This window comes from Tubulanus polymorphus, chromosome 7 (genome assembly GCF_964204645.1).
Source record: "Tubulanus polymorphus chromosome 7, tnTubPoly1.2, whole genome shotgun sequence".
NCBI classification, from domain to species: domain Eukaryota; kingdom Metazoa; phylum Nemertea; class Palaeonemertea; order Tubulaniformes; family Tubulanidae; genus Tubulanus; species Tubulanus polymorphus.
Window position 1 is genome coordinate 7,191,285 of NC_134031.1, and position 24,795 is coordinate 7,216,079.

The 24,795-nt window shown below is 38.7% G+C and overlaps 1 protein-coding gene across 1 annotated transcript; it reads right to left on the reverse strand.

Annotated features, from left to right (window-relative positions):
• Nucleotides 1–4,382: 4,382 nt before the first annotated feature.
• LOC141908757 (pleckstrin homology domain-containing family M member 2-like) lies at nt 4,383–24,311 on the reverse strand. The gene is made up of 18 exons (XM_074798941.1): nt 24,104–24,311; nt 22,877–22,983; nt 21,653–21,762; nt 20,871–20,995; nt 20,674–20,736; nt 19,621–19,731; nt 16,497–17,859; nt 15,293–15,521; nt 14,991–15,060; nt 14,413–14,568; nt 14,035–14,123; nt 13,389–13,521; nt 12,040–12,209; nt 10,021–10,095; nt 9,299–9,467; nt 7,726–7,902; nt 7,508–7,627; nt 4,383–5,635 (listed from the first exon to the last, which is right to left on the reverse strand). Exons 1-18 carry the CDS (start codon nt 24,239–24,241, stop codon nt 5,510–5,512), a joined length of 3,531 nt encoding a protein of 1,176 aa, XP_074655042.1. The 5' UTR covers nt 24,242–24,311; the 3' UTR covers nt 4,383–5,509.
• Nucleotides 24,312–24,795: the final 484 nt, after the last annotated feature.

Below are 24,795 nucleotides of genomic sequence, written 5' to 3' on the forward strand. Positions count from 1 at the left end.
GTTCTTTTCGCAGATCTGTAAAAATCCTCACGTACACTATACACCCATCCCTAATCCCTCAATGGGTAAAGATAAAAGACGTTTCCATGGTTACAACATCGGCAACCGAGTTTTAATTAATTACAGAGTTGTAGAAATCCGTAGCAATTTTCCGCTCGTGTTATTTTTGTGTCAATGAAAACAAAAAAAGCCGTCCTCGAGTCTCGGAACCACCGTCGCATCGAAATACAGGTATTTTTACTTAGTTGGGACTTCGTGTGTCGAAATATCTGACTTAATTATGTAAATTTGCTGTTAAATCAACGAATGAAATGTATAGATATGGTATGATTGTGTAATGATGTAAGAAATTGTACAGGTTATATATATATATATATATATATATATATATATATATATATATATATATATATATATATATATATATATATATATATATATATATATATATATATATATATATATATATATATATATATATATACACAAACTTTACAAATATACTCTTATATATACAAACTTTACTTACCTTCATTTAGGAGAAGCCTGGCACGCTTAAATCTAAAATGTTAATATTTAAAGTTATGTTAATCCTACTGAATAAACTCCGTAGCTCGTTCATCTGAACGATTATAGTAAAAAGTGTTCTCCTGCTTCTATTACCTTTTGGTTACACGATAGAGTCTATAATTAATTGGGATATTTCGGTATCTGTCAAATTCAATATTTAATCGGAAACGTTCCATTTTTCATACGTTCTAATTTTAGGAAGTGTGGTGATTCTAAACCATTCAGTTTGATAAAAAGATAGGGATTTGGTTTTGCAGTGTGAAATAACTGTCTTAATCGTATAGAACTACATGATATATTCTTTCATGTTCATATTGAGCTATATCTAATTTGTGCATAATTGATTTAACCTCTTTACACCAGGTATTTTTGTCAGAGATGAATAATAGTCCCACGAGGAATACTTTTCTAGTAATTCTATAAACTGTTAAACTGCATAAACGGAACCACAGAATATTGTATGCTAATACCATTAACGAACAGTGGGATAAACCGAGAATCAAGAAAATCAAAAAGAAGACAAATGTCTTAACCAAAACTATTATCGTCTTCTTGATTTCCAAGTCTGTTCCGAGTATAAACCGATGAGTTAAAAGTCTTGTAATAATTTTATTAGTACACTGGAGAATAAAATGTCATTTAATCGGTTTATGAGAAAATGCGTCGTTCTTTTTTCACACGTTAGATTATTTGCGATATCTCGTGAGATTTGAAAACTTTATTCGTTTCATTAAACACGATAACACTTCGTCTTACGGCCGCCATATTGACCACAATTTTATACCTTTTTCTATCAGACGTGAGTTTTCTACGACGCTGACTTTCTCGCTTCGTTCGCGCTAATTCGCAGCCCCCGGGGACATATTTCTTTAAAGACGTCCTCGACACGTTGCCGATGGCGTGTGCTCGCCCAAACACCTCAATTACTCAAGGAGCTTACGCTGACAGTATGAATTGAAATCTCGCCTTAATACCATTGTTGCGTATCTTAGCCGCACGTGCATAGACGGATGCGCTGGCGATATGACGGGTGTCCGAGACGCATTTTAACAAAAAGATACTTCAATGATTTTAACTTTTCGCTAAAGACGTTAGATTATGGTGAAGAGTACTCGCTTTTCTTACTAATTATTTTCTTGTACGGGATTAATGTAACCGAGTATGGCTGGACGGGTTGCCGCGTGTCGGTTACCCGCAGTTTCCATCTGTAGCTACGTACGTCTCTACTTCACGCACCATAGAACAATCTCGATGAATTTTGACATTTGACCCCCAACGCGGCGGCTGTGTGAAAACCTGCGACAGTTTGGTACAGAACTTGAAAACACACCGAGTCCTTACATCGCCCTACCGTACTTTCGACAGATTGGCTAAATTTGATTCTGGAGCTAGATAACGAAAATGAACCATTTCAAATGTCCAGTCCGACAACATACAATTTCTAGAGGTTCTTGAAGATACAGCGCGTCATATTGACCGTCGATTGTGACTCTCAATGACGTGTTAACAATGTCTCGAAAATGTTTGGTTCTAACGCGCGACCTGGTAGATGACGGGGGCTTGAGTATTGTATGACAGTCGTTGATGCAGCTTATTGATTTCCTTGAAAGTTAATATACAAATGAAGGAAAGAAAGAAGACTGTAGTACGTACCTTACAAACAACCTTGAAATCGGAGCAAATTACCATAACTACATGAAACGATGTGACGTACCACGTCAAAAAAAACAATTCATCATCTAGACTGGGCTGGTTTTTAAACGGGTAAGATTAGTTATGATCGGAATGGCTCGTTCGACAATGGACAACTCAGACATAGACTTTCACTAAACCGTACGTTTGCTCATGACATGTAAATCCACGCGTTTGACATACAAATCGGTACTTTCATTTAACGAATATTCGGTTCCAGTTTGTTCGATATTGCGCCGATTTGTGTCAGTAATCAAATTGAGAATATACGAATGTGGTGAAGAAAGGTTACGGATCTGGTAGAGAGAACTCAAATCGTTGTTTTACCGGAATTAGCAGGGAACACCGGGGAAATCGAAACCATCGATAAATTGCGTCCTATTCGAATCGAATAAAAAGCGACGACAAACGATTCAATCAGAGAGGCGTCTAAGCGTGTGAACTCCTGGTCATTCTCATTGTCCAGTTTGTAACACCGAACACTGGATATTTTAAGGGCACATATGCCAGCCATTAGTGTCTATTGGATGAAATAAAACCAGAGTTTTCACTAATCTATCCCCGTCTGTTTTACCGGTTATCATAAAAACTAGATCCGAAGCATCGGCTGCCCCTATTGACCGCATCACTGCATGATTCCTGTTGTATCCAAACAACGAGAGAAAAACCATTGGAAGAAATGGAAGTGGGTCCAATATCACAGAACGACTTGTAGAGATTTGAACTTAAGGCGGTATGAGGTCCTTCGCGGACAAAGCGATGCGACCGGTTTCGACTGATCGCAAATGGGGCTAAGTTCGACCATGGACTCTAAATCGTTTTAGAGTTCATGGTTCGACTGTGACGCATTTGTCAGCGGCGTTACGCAACTATGTCAGTTGCAAGAGCGAACCGAATTTCCCAATTCATGTACTTCGATTTAAACAAAAGATTCTGTAATTTTGACCGTCGATCACAAAACTATATCTGTACAGGTACTTCAATTTCCGATTTCAAAATCAAACCCCCTGTTCGCTCCCGGCAGGTGTGGTGTGTTTGTAGAGGACACCAACTCAAAAAATCAAACGAAATTTACCAATCGAATAGATAACATGGTCAATCCCTATTTTAACGATCAAAATTCCTGGTTGTAATCATAGACTGATTACTTCAAGAAAACATACACAGTCTGAAACTGCTTCTCGTGACTGGAACTCAAGAGACGATCGTGTCGCAGTGGACCTAATCGCGGGCTGCGAAAATGGATAGCCACGTTTCGAGTCTGCGATACTGTCGGTTGCAAAGGAATACTGGATTTCCAACCACTACTCAGAACCTGAATCATGCAGGTTTGATTATATTCAGCGGTGAAAAGTTACCTCGAAAGGTTCAATATTATATAACCTAACCCAGGGTGCTTACGGGTTTCCCAATTTCATTTTCCATTACTTTTCCTCAGACAGATCACAAATTTTCACCCCTTAACGTTAGTTACACATTGCCAACCTGGAACAAGCAATGTAGGGCCATTCAAAGCATGGACGTGTGAATCTAGTTTATAGGGCCTACGTCCATGTTCAAAGTAAACACGCGCCAATTATCAATACCATCGACAAAGTGTTTTCATAAAGTTTGTTATCTAAGAGTAGTAAGACATTTAGGCATATAGCCTACGATTAGGAATAGCAGGAAAATTTCATTTTGCGACCATTTTCTGATTTTCCACACCCTATTCATATGGAGAAAAGAACAAAATTTCCAGAGCTTTTCCAGGGCCCGGAAAAAAAGGTCTATATCATCTGATGCCAGTTCCACATCGATAGGCCACCATGTCTAGTTTGTAGTTGCACAGTAAACTACCCCTAAATCAATATTTGGGACTTGCATTTTTCTAATTAGAATTAAAGTTTAGGTACCACCAAATTAACGGTTTACTGAGATAAACGGTACCGATCTAAGAGTCGTCTTAAGTAGTTAGGCTATTAAAGTGATGCAGACGCTTCCACAAATTGTTTTCTTTTCCTAACTCCTTATATCCAGGAATGGCAGATCTTGTAGGGACCAACAACAAAAATCAATTAATAACGTCAATTCAAACTTTTCTGATTGAAACATTTATATATTTATTCTTACAAAGCACATTTTAGTAACATTTATTTCACTGAAAGCGTTAACAACAAATTTTAAAATGCTTAGCATTCGATATATTAAAGAAAGACGTTTCTGGAATTATTGAATTAATAAAACCATATAAGAGGTTAGTATAACCTCAACCCTGTCAGAACACCGTCAAACCAGGGGTACAATTTCAGACAAAAAAATACGATTGAGTTGAATCGCTGATTTCTATTGGGTATTGGCATTAAGTAACACCGATTGCAACAAAAATCTAAGTTTTGATTTGAACTTTATGGTTTATTTTGTGAAGCTGGCCGATGGTCCATTTTCACAAAAAAGGTTAACTAAGAATTGTGGTTACTTCTCGCGTTGTCAACGAGGACAACAATTCAAACTTAATCGATTAATGCTTAAATTTTTTTCATGAAAATGGACACTGGAGCCAGTCGCTCAAAAGATTGATGGTGATCAATGCACGGATACCATTGCAACCATGAATTTTTTCTCTAATCGTCACTATGCCGTTCATCCGTATTCAACTACTGCAACCGATGGCCCCCGTGATTGAAAACTTTAAATCCACTCTTAAAAATGCCGATGCAAAAAAAACGGTACCCCCGAAAGCGCGAAAATTCACCTTTTTCACACACGACTATTTACAAGAGTTCGAACTTGTTTAGATTACCGGAACAGTGAAAACGTTACATAACACCAAATGACACCTGATTATCGAGTTGTATCTTCCGAATATGACACGATAAAAACATCCTTTATATCTATCAACATTATCGCACATTATAATAATTACCATGATAATTATCATAGTTATCATGATAATATCTTTAATCTGTAGCAGAAGAGGAGACAACGAATAATTTTTGTGCTCACAGAAGAATAAATTCATACAAATGCAAGTGAGTTTTATTTTTTTGTTGTTGTTGATTTAGATTCAGTCCGCTGAATGCAAAAATTTTGTAGTGTATATCACAGAAGATTATTTAACACCGACAATATAGATACACTGTTTCTATGACGATGATGTTTTACGCTGTAAAAACACGTATCCATGACAACAACAGCCTTCCACAGCGTAATCGTTTCTATAGCGACTTGTTTCATCTCTGAGACATGGGTACCGGGTACCTTTCACTCATTTCGTAATGGCGCGGCGTTTCGGCATGTGACTAGCGAATTGAGGGCGTTTCAATATTGCGATGTTTTCCCGGCATTTCCGTTGCAAGCATACGTCGTCTAGAAGCTGTACTGGTATTGCCACCTGGTGAAATAAATCAAGGAAAATGATCAGCGACGAACGCACGCAGCCTGAACCCACCCCCTCAGACATTCAGTCACCGTTCTTGCAATATTCCTACATTCTAATGCCTATTTCATCTGTGCTTGAGAGGACGCCAGGCGGCTTGGCTCAGTCAGTTATAGATCTCAATAGGACTAGAACAGATGAGCAGTTGAACTGAAACATTGATTTTAATCCATTTTACGCTGTACGCTTCAATACAGCACAAATGGATAACAAATCAATGTTTTAGTTCAGCTGCCCATTTGTGTGGGTCCTTTATTAGATACGTTTGTACTACAAAACATTGACTGAGCTGACCACCTCTCAAGAGAAGTTGAAATAGATACCGCATTGGCATCTAGACTTCACACATGTTCTGGATTTCACCTCAAATATTTTTGATTGAAATTCAACTTACACCCAAGCAACGAACACCTGGCATTTTATCAACAGAAAGAGATCTTCAAGATTTTAAGCTCAATAAATTCAAAATATCCACAGAAGAATAGTGACTTTTCGGCTTAATCCAATGAGCTATTATCAAAACTGATTATTATGGATACCAGCATTAGTTTATTTCTGAAGGAGCTGTACAATTGATACTTGCATCGGCTGAAGGTAATTTTGGTTGTGGGAGATTGAGAGCTTTCGCCATTTCTACTAGAAATGTCCATTTTACCTAGACTAGGTAAAATGGACAATGATAACCATAGTATCGCCATCTATACAGTGAATTTCAATGAAACGATATTTTCAGACCGTGGAAATTTTGTGGTCTTTAGAGATATCCGAAATTCGATGGTGTATAATTCATATACCGGTACTAATGATCAGAGAATTATTTCAACAATAAACACCCAAGTTAAACTATTATCTCCCAGTTTATCAGATCCGACTTGGGTGGAGTCTACTGTATCACACATACAATACAATATACATAAGGCAGTGGCTGCCATTAATGATACTGATGATGATGTGAAAATAATCCGTAAGAACAAAATGAGTCCGAAATGTTTCCTTGAGCTAGTATTCATTTAACATTGCGACTACATATATCCTAATAGTCATGTTCAGGGATTGAATTAGTGAATAAGTGGATTTCTGTACAGTCATTCTGAAGATGACCAACGAAATATAGGCCTACCTATGGTCGAATAGAATGTTAAGCTAATATCTATCATAGTAGCTCACAGAAACATTGCAGACTCTCTCATTCTTAGTGTGAATATCATATTATCTTAACACCAATAAATATAAGCAGCGATCACACGCAGACGATTTGGCGCGGGCTAAATTGCAACGGATCATGCTCGCGCCAAATTTGACCTGTGCCTAATTAGAGAGCGCGCTCAACCATAAACCACTCACTCGATACTAAACAATGCTCAAACAAAGTGAAGTGGGTCATTTCCGGAACCAGTTGCAGTTCAAACTCGATCATTTTTCCCATGCTAAACCAGGCTTGGGCCCATTTGGCACGCGTGCGAACAGTTGTTCTGGACCAAACTTAGCCCGGGCCAGAAACGCTTGTGTGATGGCGGCTATAGTGAATGCTGTTGTGGTCAGTCAGTAGTGACTGGTAGGTAGACTGATCTCAGTCCTTCAGAGTTAATGAGCAAAGCCCGCAGTTGATGATATAACAGTTTATTCTGAGTTTGACTAAACTTCCATCAAAAGAGAAATGAAAATTTTCATTTTCGTGTCTCTAATGAAGTTTAGTCAAAACTTCAAAACTGTCAGAATAAACCGTTATATCGACAGCGGGTTTTGTTCGGTAGTTTATAGTTTCTAGGTGCACCTCTCTCGTAGTGCTACTCCATAAGTTCATGCAATTTTAATAGCCCGACTAACCTGAAAATACGATTCCCAAGCCGAGGACAATGATTGTATATATTTCTCCCTCTCGAGCTCACTATTGAAGTATAGCACCCATTTAGCCGATGACACAGTGTTTTCTTGCGATTCAAATTCCTAGAGTTACGTAAATGATCAAAATTCAAAAAGGTATACAAGAAACAGAAATCAACGAAAAGACACTCGAGCAAAGGATCATCGATGGTAAAACTGACCAGTATACAATACGATTTAGCACCATTATCCACATAGACCGACGTTATATCGGTAATATTAGCACTTCCTAACGTCCGGAAGAAATTCGTCTGGACGTCCTCTTGACACATGATTAGTTTCGCGTTGGTTAGAACACCACAGCACGGTAAACACGCTTGGCAGTTTTGCTGGGAACCCTGCAAAGTGGGAAACAACAATTGAAATACAGTATACCTGCTACTCCGCTGCCTTAATTAGGGCCCAGTTCCACAGTTGCCGGTAAAATTTGACCCTTAAGCCCAAGATGCAGGGAAACACGACAAACGGGAGTGTTTTCCTGCGTCGTGTGCGTTTATGAGAAAGAAGGTTCCGGGAAACCCTCTGTGATGTGTAGCCAGTCAACAATGACCGAACAATCAGATGACTATATGACATGGCGCATACCACGGAAGAAACGTGATATCAGAAAGCCGGTTGTAATCAAATGATCAATGGACCAATGCCTTTTTATGATGGAATGTAAAGAATAATGCGGTTGAAGCGCAAAAGGCATATTTGATAGAGGACCAATATAATAAAATATAAATATAATAACAAATGACAAATATAATATAGAAATAATAAATTATTTCATTGTTCAACGCCCCCTGGTGGCCATATGCAAAAACCAATGACCTTGAAACTCACCACGATCATAGATCATGTCATGAGGTACAACTTTCCAATTGATTGTGGTTACAAAATTTGCTTAAGTATCAATATAATGAGAAAAAACTTTTTTCCACCTACGAATGAGTACTGATGACACCAAGATGGCCACCAATTGCGTCATTATTGCCTGATCAAATATACCTGTCTCGTGTATAAGAGATCCCTTTCCAAAGAATACCCATCACAAATTGCAATGAAAAATGGCAATCTATTAGGAAGCTACAGGACTCAGAATTCAGGCCAAAATTGACATTTTTGGGCACAAAAAAGGTCACAGGACAGCCATCTTTAGTCCAATCGACCCAATTTTTCTCATGCTGATGGGCCCTTGGGGGATACAAATATATACGCACGATAAAGGTAGTTGATAAAAGCGTCTTCAAAATTTCCCTCGAAAACTTCAAAAATGTGTCAAAAGTGCTGATTTTGGCGAACAACAATGGCTGCCAGTCGGCCATCTTGAATCTGAGAGGGCCAATTTTTGGGCTGAAGATGTGTCTAGGGTAGATACATGTGTAACCCAAATATCAAGACATTACATTGAAGCTTCTTCAAAACTTCCCAAAATAACTGGATTCCATCTATGGATGGACGTACTGACACACGACGGACAAAAAGTGAACGCAATAGCCCGCTGGGACTAAAGTCCCAAGTGGGCTAATGAAGTCTTGAGTATAGTAGTGAGTTGATTTGATTAATACTTGTATCTGGAGTTTTGAGTGCATTTATAATTAAAGGTGGCTGAGGTTAGATAAGTTAATTTCCGATGTTTTAACTTTTTGAGTCAAATCTTCACCGAGAACTGAGAAACTGGATCTGTTGTTTTGGGACCAAAAATACTTCAATAATTAGGAAAATTGAAAGATCCACGTATCATCATACATTTATTCCGTCCGCTACCGCTTGGCACAGCGCCATCAACCAGCTCTGCAATTCGCCATCGTTCGGCGCAGATAATTGTAATGTCGCCGTACCATTGGTTAATATCACATCGAAACAATACTGACGATCATTGTTCGGGTTTCTTCGGCAACCGCTACATTCTTCGCTACTGTAAAATATACGATAAATCGAAATCAAATTTTTCGTGAATTTTCGCAAAAAATTCTACGATTACTTTTTATGAACATGAAAACAGGTATCGCTTAGGTGAACTTGATTTTACTAGAAATACCATCCTCCCCAGCAGGGATTCGAACTTGATGGCATCAAGACTTGCCACGGTACTAAACACAAAACCCTGCCATACTAGCCCAAGTAAGCGGCTACAATATGAGCAGCAGCTTAGCTGTCATTAGCAGATATCCCATTTTATTTCAGCCGGGTATTTATTCATTCATAATCTATCTGTGAAATTTACCTCAGCGACTTTACAACAAGCAATCTGATTCATGCTGCAACTTTCGTGCGGCAAACCTGCGCATGCACTCATATTTCTAACAAAATCAAGTTAACCTACAAGTACTACCTTCACGTTTTACTGATTTGACACCAAGTTAACACACCTCCTCCACAACTCAATATTATCTATGCATTCAACCGTAATGAAATTTCTCTATTTCGGTTATGAATTTCATTATAAATCATAGATCATAGATCGTTACCTCAATGGAAGACATAATTTCGGCACCGACAATCGACTATCCTGTTGATCGTCGTATTGATAGAGAACTCCGTCCCTGAAATCACGAAACACAACGAAATATCAATAAGATTTTGATGTAAATTAATTCACAACAAACAACAGGGAAAGGGACGAGATGCTGTGAAAATTAACTTAAGCGCTTAAGTGTTTCATCGTTAATGTATATAAACAATTTAATTCATTCATCCTAAATGTACTTGAATAATTAGCTTTTTATAAAAAGCTTGTAAGTAATTAGCTTTGAATTCACTTAAAATTTAATAACCCTTAATGTGTTTACTAAATCTGTATATTATTCATTTGATTCACACGTGTTTCACCTGATGAGGTATATAATCTCGAAAAATAGTCGTGTCAATAAATTGCGTTCAAACTCGTAGGAAAATTAGATTCATATTGTCATCGATTTAATGGATTTTCGATCAACGAAATTGCATTAGGCTAATATTAGTTGATATAAAAGTTAAATCCACTGTCACAAAAACAAATTTTTTTCTTTTTCCCTACATTTGGGACAGATTAATCATTCCCATCTTGAAGGAATCTATTTGTTTGAAATGCAGTCAAACCCGTTATTTCAGATGAGTTTATTCTAGAAATTTAAGGAAATTTATTTACGGTACAGCTTCCTATTGAAACGCATCGCACCCGTGAATGAATACCGATGCAAAAATGTACAGTTCGCATTTTAATCGCGTTTAATTTCTTTCCAAAATGCCATTCAATTTTCAGTTTAAATGCAGACGCAACGGAAAATAAATATTAGTTATTTCTAAGCTGTACCGTAATTCCAATGTTATGTACACTATGACTGTGATGTTGGAAACCATGCACTCATTGACTGACGAATCGGATTCCAAGTTTGAACACTTTTCCTCAATTTTATTAATTTACACCACACTTAAACACTGAAACTAAACAATAGCAAATATCTTACACTTATATCTTGATTTTCTCATTTCCATTTAATAGCAAAAATGTACATTACTTACGGCTCACAAGCCTTTTTCCTAACCAGTTTGACAAACAGGGACACCATGCTCACTTGGGAAGTGTTTTTAAATGCACAACAATCTAACAATTTCAATATTCAACGCCCCCTGGTAACCATATACAAAAACCAATGACCTTGAAACTCATCACAATCATAGAACATGTTATAAGCTACAACTTTCTAATTCATTGTGGTATCAAAATATGCTTAGGTATCAATATAATGTCGAAAAACTTTTTCCCACCTATGAATGAGTACTGATAACACCAAGATGGCTGCAAATTGCGTCATAATTGGCTGATAAAAAATACCTGTCTCAGGTATAAAACATCCCTTTCCAAAGAATACCCATCAGCAATTGCAATGAGAAATGGCAAACCAGTAGGAAGCTACAGGACTCAGAATTCAGGCCAAAATTGACATTTTTGGGCACTAAAAAGGTCATAGGACGGCCATCTCGAGTCCCATCGACCCAAATTTTGTTATACTTATGGGTCCTAGGGGGATTCAAATATATACGAAAGATCAAGGTAATTGATCAAAGCGTCTTCAAAATTTCCCTCAAAAACGTGTAAAAAGTGCTTATATTGGCAAACAACAATGGCTGCCAGTCGGCCATCTTGATCCTGACAGGGCCAGTTTTTGGGCTGAAGATGTGTCTAGGGTAGTTACATGTGTAACCCAAATATCAGGACATTACATTGAAGCGTCATCAAAACTTCCCAAAATAACTGGATTCCGTCTACGGACGGACGAAAAGTGAACGCAAAACCATGACCACGTCACAATGACGCTTAATCTGGATTTCCTCTGAACTGGATCAATTTAGGCAGTCCCAAATGATCCAAATTAAGCTGGCTCTATCATAAATAATGCCAAAAATACATAAAGAGGACAATTTTTGATAATTTTTGCCCATTACGTTAGAAACGAGTGTATTTGTCTCGCGTTCGAGGGATTTACTTCAACACGAATTGAACCTACTTCAAAACGAAATAAGCAGCTTTCCAGATGGATCCGAGCAGGAATGAACTGTGATCTTTATAAAGTAGGATACCCTCTTTGCTCGTGTGATTATGCATGCATGTTTGCGACGACGAACCGGGGTCTTCCCAATGCACGAGGGTATACCGCAGAACCTCGACGTCATTCACCTGAATATAGAACTAGAGTTTTCACAAAACTGATACATACAAACATAACGGGGCTCAAAAATAAATCGAAGTTTTAAACCATGTGAACTTGCATGATTGTGATATTTTTCAAGGCTTGGTTTTTGACAATGAATAAAAGGTAGGATAATTCTCAGGGCTAACTAATCTCTTTTTGAAACTTCCAGTCGACTTGTATCAGGCATAAAACCGGGTCCTGATTACTATATTTACGTATACAAAGTTTTCTTTCTGTACCGAATACAGGGCTGCCAAACTCTGAAAAGTGCTATCAGTAATAAATTGAAATTTCTTTCAGTAAAATTTCATTGAAATATGAAAGAAATATAAATAATATAAATATATTAATATAAATTAATCAGATTAATCAACAGTTAGATCCTCAGTAACACATTTCATATTTCTGTATGCATCAAACAAATCAAATCAGACTTATTTTCACTGGATAATATAGCTTAACTTACAGCAGCTTTCATCGAGTTCTCTAGATTTGTTCTGGGACTTCCTATGATGACATCATTCGGGATTCAGATAGGGTGAATCTGTTGGTGCCTCCCCCTTATTTCGGTTAAACAGGTCATTCCACACATTCGAAAGACGACATTCGAAAGATGTCATCAGAGCAAACCCCAGGTGGTGAACAAATCTAGAGAACTAGATGAGAGCTCCAGTCAGTTAAGCTATATTATTCAGTGAACATAAGTCTAAATTGTTCAACTATATGAAGAAACCTGGATAGAATGAATCAACACAACTCAAATCAAATCAGTATTTCTGGTTATAAGATAAATAACGAGACGAGTAGTGCTTTATAGGTTAGCTATTTATTTGACGCACAAGCTTTCGCTACTAATGTATAGAATCTTCATCATTCACCAGATGAAGCTTCTATACATTAGTAGCGAAAGCTTGTGCATCAAATAACTAGTTAACCTATATAGTACTACTCAGTCTCGTTATTTATTCTTAACCCGGTTAACACGGCTACTCAACGAATCTACTCGTTATAAAATAGTAACAAATACTGAAAATCAGGAACAGCCCTGAGAATAATAGTGATTCTCAAGTTGACAGTTGAATTCAAATATCAATGTAAGCAACACCGAGCCCAACTGGTATTCTAAGTTATGGAAGACCACAGCCTCAGTTGTAACTACTCACCTGGCATCTACATTCCGATGCCAACCATTTACGTAGCGTAATCTTTTGAGTCGTCGCGTCAGTCAAAACGCTCAATCGAGGTAAATTTAGATCTTCTTGACGTAGAATCTGATCCAATGTCGACAGAAAACTCCTACAAAATCGAAGTAACAAGTTACAGAGTTGATGCGTATCGATCTCGATCAACTTAGTTAGGTTTTACTCATAACTCGGGAATTCAGTATCAAAACTCGGGTTCAAGTCGCCTGGTTAACTTATCGGATAAAATACAGTTGCACCGCTTAATCCAGATTTCGCACTATTTCGGATATCATTTTTAAGTTTCACCTAAAATCTACGTCCAGTGGACTATGCCTATAATGATAGTGTCAGGACCGGCAAAACATTACCGGTATAGATTTTCGAATCTTTTTTTTTTCACAATGAAAAATAGTAGGGATAGAAAATCTTTTCATTATTCTACCGGTTTGAACACATCATCAAACAGACCGGTGCAGCTAAACGCGGAGTTTACTGTAAAATATGATCATTCATCCAGATGTTTCAAAGATTAATTTCATCAATCCCATATGGATCCAGATGAAGTCGGATTTACTGTATTCGTTGATGTAAACAGGTAAGCTCTTATTTTTGACATTTCACATACTTGGTTAGTTGTTCGTCTCCGGTCGTGATCCAGAATTGTTTTCGTCGATTTGTGCACACAATGTTTATCATCTGATAGTTCAAACTCAACTACAAAATAGAAAGACCAAATTCATTCACCAGGTTGAGAAAAAATCTGGAAATGGTTGAAGAGAGGTACATTTTCTGTAAAGCCATATTGTATAGCAACTGGCAATGTGTAGTAAAGCGGTAGCCTGCTGCATAAACTATCAATGAACCTTTCCGAGTACCGATATTTGGAATCCAACCATGACCTCTTAGCCGTGTCTACAAACCTACAAATCTTAGCTCTGGCTTCTTTGAACTAGGGACACAAGTCTAACAGTCCCAAACTTTTTTGCGTGATTACTAAACTTACTGAAATAAAATCTAATTCCCTGTATTTGATGACAGCTTCGCGGTGGTATCTAATATCGGTTAATCCTTGTACGAGTAGATATAAAGACTGATCAGTGAGTAATAGGAAAACGGTTTGACATTCACTCTCAGTGTGTCCAACCGACGTACGGTACATCTACAAATAATAGAAAATTCCTAAATACCAGTAAATCAGGATTAGATTTGGGGTCAACAGGTCACAATTTTGGTGGCCCACCTCATCAAATCTAAATCATATGAAAGCCTTGGCTATCTACTACAAAATCACATGAACTTGCCATACAACTGGGAATCAACTGAAATGAGCTATTTTGTAAACACGCCATTGTGCCAAATCTAATTCAAATTCAACTAAAGAACAATTGTTTACGATTCCAAATTCGTTAAACGCCATATTTTCTTATTCCAATGGCAGCGTTATCTCAGACTGTGACTGAAATTCTCAAGTCGACATACGCCATACGTAAGGTCACCCGAAGTCTCACGGATTTTAATGCACTATGAAATGTCAGCGACTGGGCGAGTGCTTCAAACAAACGAACGAACAAACGAACGAACCTTATGAAACTGTTCATCTTGTTCTTGAAAAACGTCCAACATCAGGTATAACATCGTATTATTATCAACCCTGAAATAAACGGCTTAAGATTTACACAAACACGCGACATGAAACGCATCATATACCGGATAACGTAATTTTGACTCTTCCAGCTTTCAGCTCATACGAGCATCAACCATTTTTGGTACACAATGTACATGAAAGACTATCTTCATGCCAGCGCACCTAGTGAGTCCTCCATCGCCACAGTAGCCTGCATTAGAATAAGAGAACTGTGAACAGAATTTATCGACCTACATACTTGATGTCCCATTCCTGAGATGAAGTTGAATCGGGGGAGCTCGTTTCGCTGGAGCCGATCACTTGTCGTCCGTCGCCGGTCAGCAGATTGCGATCGTCTAGAGAACCCTGACTGGCTCCGTCCCCTTCGCCTCGTAACAACGGCATCAATAATCCATTCTGTATCGCGACTAGACTATCGTCTATTTCATCGGCACCGGCGTCCACGGTTAGATCATCCTCGGGAGCATCTGACCAGAAAAAGAAAAGGACATGAATTCTCAAAATACGTGATCATATTTTGTAATTTAACGTGTGGGGTCACTTGCTTAAGTTTAAAAGACCTATGTAAACTAAGTGAAAACCAAGTCCAAGATTCTAAAACATTTTTAACTCGAGCCACAGAAGTGCAATTTGCACCTGGGCTTGATCGTAACAAATACTGTTAGCTATCAGTATGACAAGGAGCCTATCAGCTTATATAGCTCCGCTGTGTGATTTGAAGAAATAGAAGCTGCATACCTAGGGGTGCCCCTTTTGGCCAAATCCAAAAAGGGCTCTGTACTGTAGGTATTGGTCCATAGAACATTCATACCAAATTTGGACTTGATCTGATTAAAACTGTAGGACTAATAGCAATTTGAAGAAATAGAAATTCTGCCCCAAAGGGCGCCCCCTGGTGAACGAATCCAGAAAATGGCTCTGTAACTTCATAGGACGTGGTCCATAGAACATCCATACCAAATTTGGAATTGATCTGATTAAAACTGTAGGACTAGTAGCGATTTGAAGAAATAGAAACTTATATAATCCTTATCATTTTAACAAATTGCATCATTCATCTCAGTGATAAGCAAAAGTACTTCGAACCATCCTCCCCTCTGACAGGGATTCGAACCTGATGGCATTGAGACTCGCCACGGTGTGAAACCCTGCCAGACCAGCCTCAATGCGAAGCTTAGATGACATCATTATAAGCCAATCAGAAATCTTGTTATATTACCACCTTGGCTTTTCCAATTATAGTGTTCCCTTGGAATTTGCCTCAGCGATTTTACAGCAGGCAATCTGATACAAGCCATGTACCTGTGCACACAGTCTAGTGTGGCAGGGTTGGTTTCATGCTGTGGCAGAGTCTAGCGATGCCATCAGGTTTGAATCCCTGCTGATGAAGGATGCACCTGAACAGGAATACATACGTACGGCATGTAAAAAATACGACTTACTTATAACGATCGAACCGTCAATATCATCTCTGTTACCACCGACACTGCGGTCGTCGTAGTAACTCCTACGATCAACCATCAAATCGTCGAAATCGTTGTTGATCTCATTTCTCTGATAACTAGCGGAATAGATATCATTCCAGCTCGAGTCGACGCCGCCGCTCCTCTGCGCCGCTGAGGCGTTGACAGCCACGACCGGCAGCGTCGTACGATTCCCGCCGCAGACGGCGCTAGCCGTATCCAGATCATTGTCTACAGAGCCTCTAGTTTCGGGCCGGGCCATCGACGAACTCAGAACCACCGAGTTGCTCGGTGATAATGTCGAGATGAAGTCTGCGTCGTAGCCGCCGACAGACGGACTAGCGTGAACCGGTGGAGAATTCGCCTGAAACGTTCCGTTACCAACTGGAGGACTAGCCGGAACCGGTCCATTAGGAACAGGAGCGCCAGCCGAGACCAGTCCGTTAGCTACTCGAGGACTCGCTTGAACCGTTCCCATAGATACAGACGGACTTCCGTGATGACTAGAGTACGAACTATCGGCGCTCGGTTCTCCGGCGGCTACGACAACCGAGCCGCTCGTACGCGGCGACTCCGACAACGATCTAACTATATCGCTCACGTCCACGCGTCGTCGTCCGCCTGTTGCCGAACGACGATTGTTATCGTCGAGTTGATTATCGCCGTCCGCCTCGCTGCGTTCCTCGCCGTCCGGACAGAAATTCACGTCGATGATTCGCGATAGTTCCTCCTTGTGAACGGTTACGACGTTCGTGTCGTCGCCCGCCGTCGTCGTAGGCGAATTGCCGCGGACTATCTGACGTTTTTGGAACACGGCGCGCACGTGTTTCGCGAGCGGGTCGACATAAAGCGGCTCTTCTCCGCCCATTCCGCTATCCTGACTGTCTGACGTCGTCGGCACCTCTCCAACGCCGCTATCCTGACTATCCGAAGCTAGGATATTTTGCTTCGATTTCGGCGACTTCGGTTCGCACGGATTTTCTTCCTTGATACTGAACTCGTTTAAACTCGTCAGCAACGGCGAATCCGATGCAGTTGACGGCGTAGTCGGCGTCGGCGGGTCGGAACCTTTACGCTTTTTCTTCTTACGTTTAACGCGGATCACTTCCAGAGCGTCACCGATCGCCGTCGAATCCACGTTGTTGTTGTCTTTCAGTAAACTGTCGATCGAGCTCGTACGTGAATGCGCTGTGAAGTCGGACGCACTCGCCAGGCGAGAATTCTCGGAACTAGCGCTGTACGCGTACGGTCGCGACGAACTCTCCGAGCTGCTGGCGACGCTGTGAGTGTCGTTTTCGAATACGCTACGCGATGACAGAGAATCGCTCATCATACTCGACGTCTGAAACGAAAATTGAATGATTAACGATTATTCCGCGAAAATAAACCACTATTCAAACCTGTTTAATCTGGATCAGTTTTATTTTTCTATTCTAAACCGGAACGTATGGTCCATCAAGACTTTAATGTATGTTGAATTATTCGCATTCTCATAAAACCTAATGATCAAGATTAAGTGCGGTTTACGTCGACAAAATCCCAAAATTAAGACAGAAGTTTTAAGACAGAATAAACAGATTATTTTTCAAATTCTGTTCGTGTGATTTCATTATTTCATGCCCGTAATTAATTGATATTATTAAGAGAACCAATTATGGTTTTCTCGAGTTTGGTTTTCCCTACAATCGGTTGTTCAATTTTTTTCAAATAAGCACACAAAACGCACAGTATTAAGTATAAAAACTTTTTAAGCGTTAACATTTTCTAAGCAAAGCCGAATTCCGAGTTGAGAGCTGCGTTACACAATCCAGCAACTAGTTCCACAGTTTTCAATTGAAGTTTCAACACCAGGGTTTATTGGAGACGAACTTAAGACTAAAAACTTAAGTAACCACCCAATACTACCGAATTTGTTGTTTCAAATAAGTTAAGCAATCGGGATGTGGTAATTCCTGTTTCGATAAGCATGTTTTTTTTTAACACGGGTATTTCTGAATTGTTGCTCAGATGGGCTTAAACTGAATATTATCTACCGGTATATGTTACGCCAATGGATATCTTAAATACCAGTACATGTACACCGGTGAAGCTAACTTTTATGCTCAAAAATCCGATACAAAGATAAGATTGAATAAAACAATCATAATCTATCTTATCATAGACATAAAATTGCCTTAAACGTTTTACGCGTACACGAAAATAGTTCTTTCGATCGATCAGTTGTATCTTATCTTATCGTTTTACATTGTGATTGTTTCTAAGTCAGCTATGCAATAGCTAACAATGGCTGATGTTATGAAGTGCTATTTCGAGAGATTTTATTAAGACTCGTGATTTCACTTGACTCGACTAAGTAAGCGGTGAAATAGTTTGCCGATTGTTCACGACACACTGTCTATATACCGGTAGGGGCTATTCATAAGGCGTGTAAATATCCGCAGATGGGTGTAGTAAAATCTCGGCAATTTGTACCAATGTACAAAGTACTTGAATTTGCGTATATGGGGAGGAGGATATGAAGACAAAACCATACATATAAATGTACAAGAGAATTTTTTATGGCGACACCCTGATAAAGAACGATTGAAGAGCAAAGGACATCAACCTCTTCGATAACATTCGTGACGGATTTTTCCGTCGCAAAGAATGTAATATTTTCTCACCATGCATAACGGATTTTACATCGCAAATATATGCGTTTACTACAATCGCTGGTGTGGCCAATCACTACGCCACTGGTGTGTAGCCATACTAAATAACTGTCCGCTTCAATTGAGTTTCAATTTTCACTCATAGATGGCAGTTCAGTACCTCATACACTGAATTGATTAGAATTGAATGATGCCATCGGGTTCGAATCTCTGTGAGGGCGTCACATTATCCGTGGTAGTGGAGAGGCTAAATATCTGGAGGCTGTATTTATATAGGCCTAAGGCCTTCTGTGGTGGTAATTAATGATCGGAAACAATTTCACACACGCACTTTATGAATGGCCCTTTACCGATATTTTTGTCACAAGGGAAAGATAATGAACCAGCTCGGAGTTAGGGATACATTATGAAATCGGCTCGAAAATAGCGAATTTATGGGATGAAAATATTACCAGAGAAGCCTCCGAACTCATGCTGCTTAAAGAAAGGCGTTCATCGTCATATTCATCGACGCTACGTCTCGCGTTCGGCATATAACTGGATAGATCTAAATATGGCATATCCTGTAAAACATATAGAAATCATCACCATATCTATTCACTCGGATTAGTTGGTTGAATAGGGAACTACTGCTTTGAAAATTGTGGATTCATTTAACTTCCTTCATACATTTTATGTAGGCTATAATCTAAATAACTTATTTTTAATTGCAAATCTAACATGAAATTGTAATTTTCGAGGTTATCGAAAAAGATAAGCTGTTATAGGCAAATATTCAGGGATTCTATGCGCAAACGTCTCTTCCTTTAAAGATGATCGAGTTGTCTGAAGTTTTAACTCTGAGGATTGTGGATATAGAGTTAAATGAGTAGTCTAGTATACCCAGGTCCCTACAGAACAGTCATTCCTGGTTATAAGGAGTTTAAAAGCAGAAACTTTCAAGATTCTGAGGAAGCGTCCGCATCACTTTCATACCCCAATTACAGTACGCTCCTCAATCAGCATTTCTTACCTCCGTAAACCATTAATTTGGTGGTTTTGTAACAAATTCTTATCCATAACACTATCCTAAACATAGTTTCTAATTTGGTATTAAAAAAAATCCTGGTCCCAACTTAGGCATGTAGAGAAAATCCCACAATTATAATGAAAAAGTCCGAAAATGTAACTTCGAGATAGTAGTTTATTTCAACGTTTCAACTAAATCCTAATAGTCATCTTCAGGAATAAATTAACGTTGAAATAAACTACTATCTCGAAGTTACATTTTCAGACCTTTTCGTTATAATTGTGGGATTCTCTCTACATCGCGTCAACACCGATGTAGTGTTTAGGCATATAGTCCACTGTAAATTTCTAATTGCCTCAATTATTTCTCAAAATTGAAGGAGTTTTGGACATTTGGCTCAAATTAAAGGAACACCTTTAAAAGCATTCTAAGATTTTAAGGAATCAATGAGTCATAGGGACCCTGTATACAGATAAAGTGTTGATATCATACTCACATATTCCAGTTCAAATCGTACAAATTCCAGTCCCGAAGTCATTGTCATTAATATCTGTAACCGCTGCAAAGTAGAAATAAAATCTTCTTTCAGTAAACATACGAAATCGTGGCAAATCCAGAGTATACAGGATCATGATTTAATCCCAATGATTTTATGAATCATCGAGTAAGACGCAAATCGAACTTCATACAAACCTGATCGTCCAATAACAACGATTCCTTCACGTAATATTTGCGAACGACTTTCGAATTCTCCGTAATGCATTTCATGTAGCATTCGAGTAAATTTTCATTCAATGCCATGTACAGCCAAGCCCGACCTGGAAATATTCATCGATTTACCAAAAGCTGCCCCAAAGTATGTCGACTCAAAACTACTGAACGAAACGGTGTAAGCAACAAGATAAGACCTTTCAACGATCTTGGAGTAACTATTTGACTATTCCAAGCGATGATTTACATACAAAAGTTGTACTTAAATTTTGACTTTGTAATTATCTAATTCCCGAATCATACACTCAGTAAACCAACATTGAAAGCGTCAATCATTATACAAGGATATTGGAGTTGGTCATTGATACTGGGTTTATCCATTCACTATCAAATGCGAAAAGCCACTGTGCCAACACTAGGTGAAACTAGCCTCTGCTAGAATGTTCTACTTTTAAATCTTCAGTAAAACCCGCTTAATTCGGATTGGTTTAACCCAGATATTGATCAAATCTGAATATCATTTCTATCTATCTATACATAAACATATAAACATCATGTAATCCAATTTCTCATAATTCAGATGGATTTCATCTAAGCAACTGATCCAAATTACTGACATGCAAGGTCTACTCTATAGATAGGCCTCACAGATGAATTCTCAATACAAGAATCAAGCCCATGTTCTGAAAACATACGTGACCGGACCCTAGACAACAAAATTAGCGAGCTACGCAACCAGAGCAGTACCAGCAATCAGTACGAACCTTTCCCAAGATCGGTTGTCACTTTAGTCAAGCGATCGATTTCTTTTACGGCTTCTTTTCGCGTGAAATATTTCGCCAATTGCCAGTATCCATTGGTGATGTGTCGTAATCTGTGAATACCGAGTGAAACATATTTGAGGATAATACCGGTATTTCATATCAAATAAATGAATCTACATCATTGACCCCTTCAGTGCGTAAATTGGTGATGGACTTTTACTAGTACACGGCATCGCGGTGTATTGATGTTGAATTAGTAATTAGTTTTTATCTCTATCGAAAGATGGTAGCACCTGCCAAACATAGTGAAATATTAGCAAATAATCATACACCGCGCCATGGTGTAGACACAAACACATTGGGGTGGAATTTTTTTAGATTTTCAAATTATCTCCAGCCCTTTCGGGTATTAATTGGTCGGCACTACAATCGGTTAGGCCAAACTCAAACGGTTTACTGTAGGCCTATGTATTTTTGTGATTTTTGGCATGTTGACAGAAATCTATGCATGAACTGGTACAACAGATAGATTTCGTTTGTTCAAACAATTATGTGGCCCCAATAAACCCCGAAAATAGATTTCAGGCATCTACAGCAATAGGTACTTTAAACATCACAGCAAATGAATGTGTACCGTCACAGTGGCTCAGTTGGTACAGCACGTGAATAACACACGTAGTAGCTGCGCAGACTTGTTGGGAATATATTTTTCTCATTTGTCTAGATATTAGTAGCTTCCTATAGTTCAGCTATCTGTGGTCTCCGCGCACACACAGGAGCATCTTGAACAGGGGACACAAAAACACATAGCCTAATATAATTGCCCCTACTAAACTGACAGGCATCAAAATTGATAAGTTTGAAGTAATAGGTTAAAAATCACCCATATGAACATGATCGTTCATTTGTCACTGTCACATAAAAGTTTAAGATATTTTTAGGCCTATATAGGGGTCTTTGATGTATTTATACAATTACAAGCAATCCTACATCTAACCCAGCTTCGTTTGGACAGTTGCAACAGGGTAAACAAGATAATATAACTAGAGTACGGCGCTGTTTGATATCAGGATATCAAAGCAACCCCTTGAGGTAAATCTTCAATCTGGGTGACAAGGAAAACCATGGTAATAAGTGACAAGTTTCAAAATGTTCCTAATGATAATTTGAAGTGTGAATAATTCATAATTTTTCACTTAATACAGAGAAGTGACTTCCACTTACCCGTGTAACAACGCATGGTCAAGATGTTCGCAGAGTTTCTTTAAAAGTCGATCTTCGTTGTGAAGCGTTACGGTGTCGAATCCATTACAGAACTGGTATTCTTGTAACTAAAAAATAGTAATCACACAAATATTATACCGTTTGTACATTCTAGATTTTTGCTCTTACATTTCTGTAGGCCTAAGGTAAAGCTGTGCGGCTACAGGCCCTTAGCCTATGCACACAGGCAAGGGTTCTCACTATGGCCAGTCTCGATGCCAGCGGGTTCTATTCCTTGCCTCATAAGGAAAATAAATGGATGACTACAGCCGCGATCACACAAGCGTTTTTGATCCGGAGCAACTGTTCACACAGGTGTCAAATTTGGCCTGTGTCAGTTTGGCCCGACCAAACATGATGGACCAGGCCCGACCCAAATTTCAGCACAGGCCAAATTATTGTGTGCGAATTGCAACTAGTTCCAGTGAGTCAATTCACTTAGTTAAAGCATTGTTTAGTATCAAGTGACTGTTTAGCGCGTGAATGTGCCTCCCCAATTAGGCACAGGCAGAATTCGACTCGAGCATAATACGGACCAAATCGTCTCCAGATCACGGCTTAGGAGTCAAATTGCCATTGATAAGTGGTTAAGTACAGAAGCCCCTTGGTGACATACGAGCTAGCTTTTTCACAATTTCGATTTAACATCGAAATTGGACATAATAACTTAAAATTTGACATAAGTCGAAATTTGGATATAATAAGTGTATTTTATAAGTGTAAGTGAAAAAAATTATGTCGTATGTCACCTAGGGGCTTCCATTGTTAAGCCTATGTGATCAAAGCACAAATAGTGTAATCTTGATGAAACAGTCTATCCATGTTGAAACAATATACCCTAAAAATCCACAATACAAGAAAAATGATTCTGTAAGGTCTTCCTCCTCTTCTTCCATTTGATTTCGACGTTTTGAAAATACGAAATACTCATGGAAACTTTTTCGGACTCTTTTTCTACGAGTAGTACGGCTACGTGATTAATGTAGGCCTATCCTTTGCCGGAGACAAAATTGTGCTATCATCATAGGCCTATGCCACTTTGTCAGTCAACAGTAACCACAAACAATAAGAGCCGGGTAAATTTTAAACATAATTTACATAATTTGATGATTAAGCAATGTGCATTCTTCGATTGTACATAATCATTATATAATGAAATCATGTGATTTTCAATGCATTTTCCCCCACCTGTTTAATAGCGCGACCGACGCTCTCCAATATCCTATCTTTGAGGCGTAATCGTTCTTTAACGATAGAATTTCGTCTTTCCATCGTTGCTAGTATCACGTTGTTCTCGTCATTGTCTTCTTCCTGAGGAGATTTCATTACACATTTTTGACAGTTTTTCTCTCAGACAGCGAAACAAGCGACTTCCACCATTTTGACGTTGACGTCTGCAAAGTGGCGCCGCGTCTATGAACGCGTGTGTGAGCGGAACTAATATGCAGCCGTGGTTTCGAATCCTGTATGATTCAAAAATATTCTTTAGATGCCATATCATTCCTTTGGGCGACGAAAATCGAAATTTAACGAGTTTAATGCATCCGAGATACAACAAAAATCCCTAACGTTATCGTTTATATGATACGTTAGTTCATTTGTTGCCAATCATTTTTAGGGTAACCTTGATTTATGATATTATCACCATGGAAACTGCATTTTGCGCTTTTTCATCGACACGCCAAAAAAGTTGATTTTGGTCTCCCAAAAGTAGAAATCGAATCTTGGCAAAGAAAACATTCCTTATAAATAACCTTAAACATGTGAGATCAGTGTATCCGATAGAAGGATGAAAAAATACGATTTCAGTAAATGCATTTAATGTGTATTGTTTTCTATCATTGCACCGCACAAATTTTTATGTCCCAGGTAAGACTTGA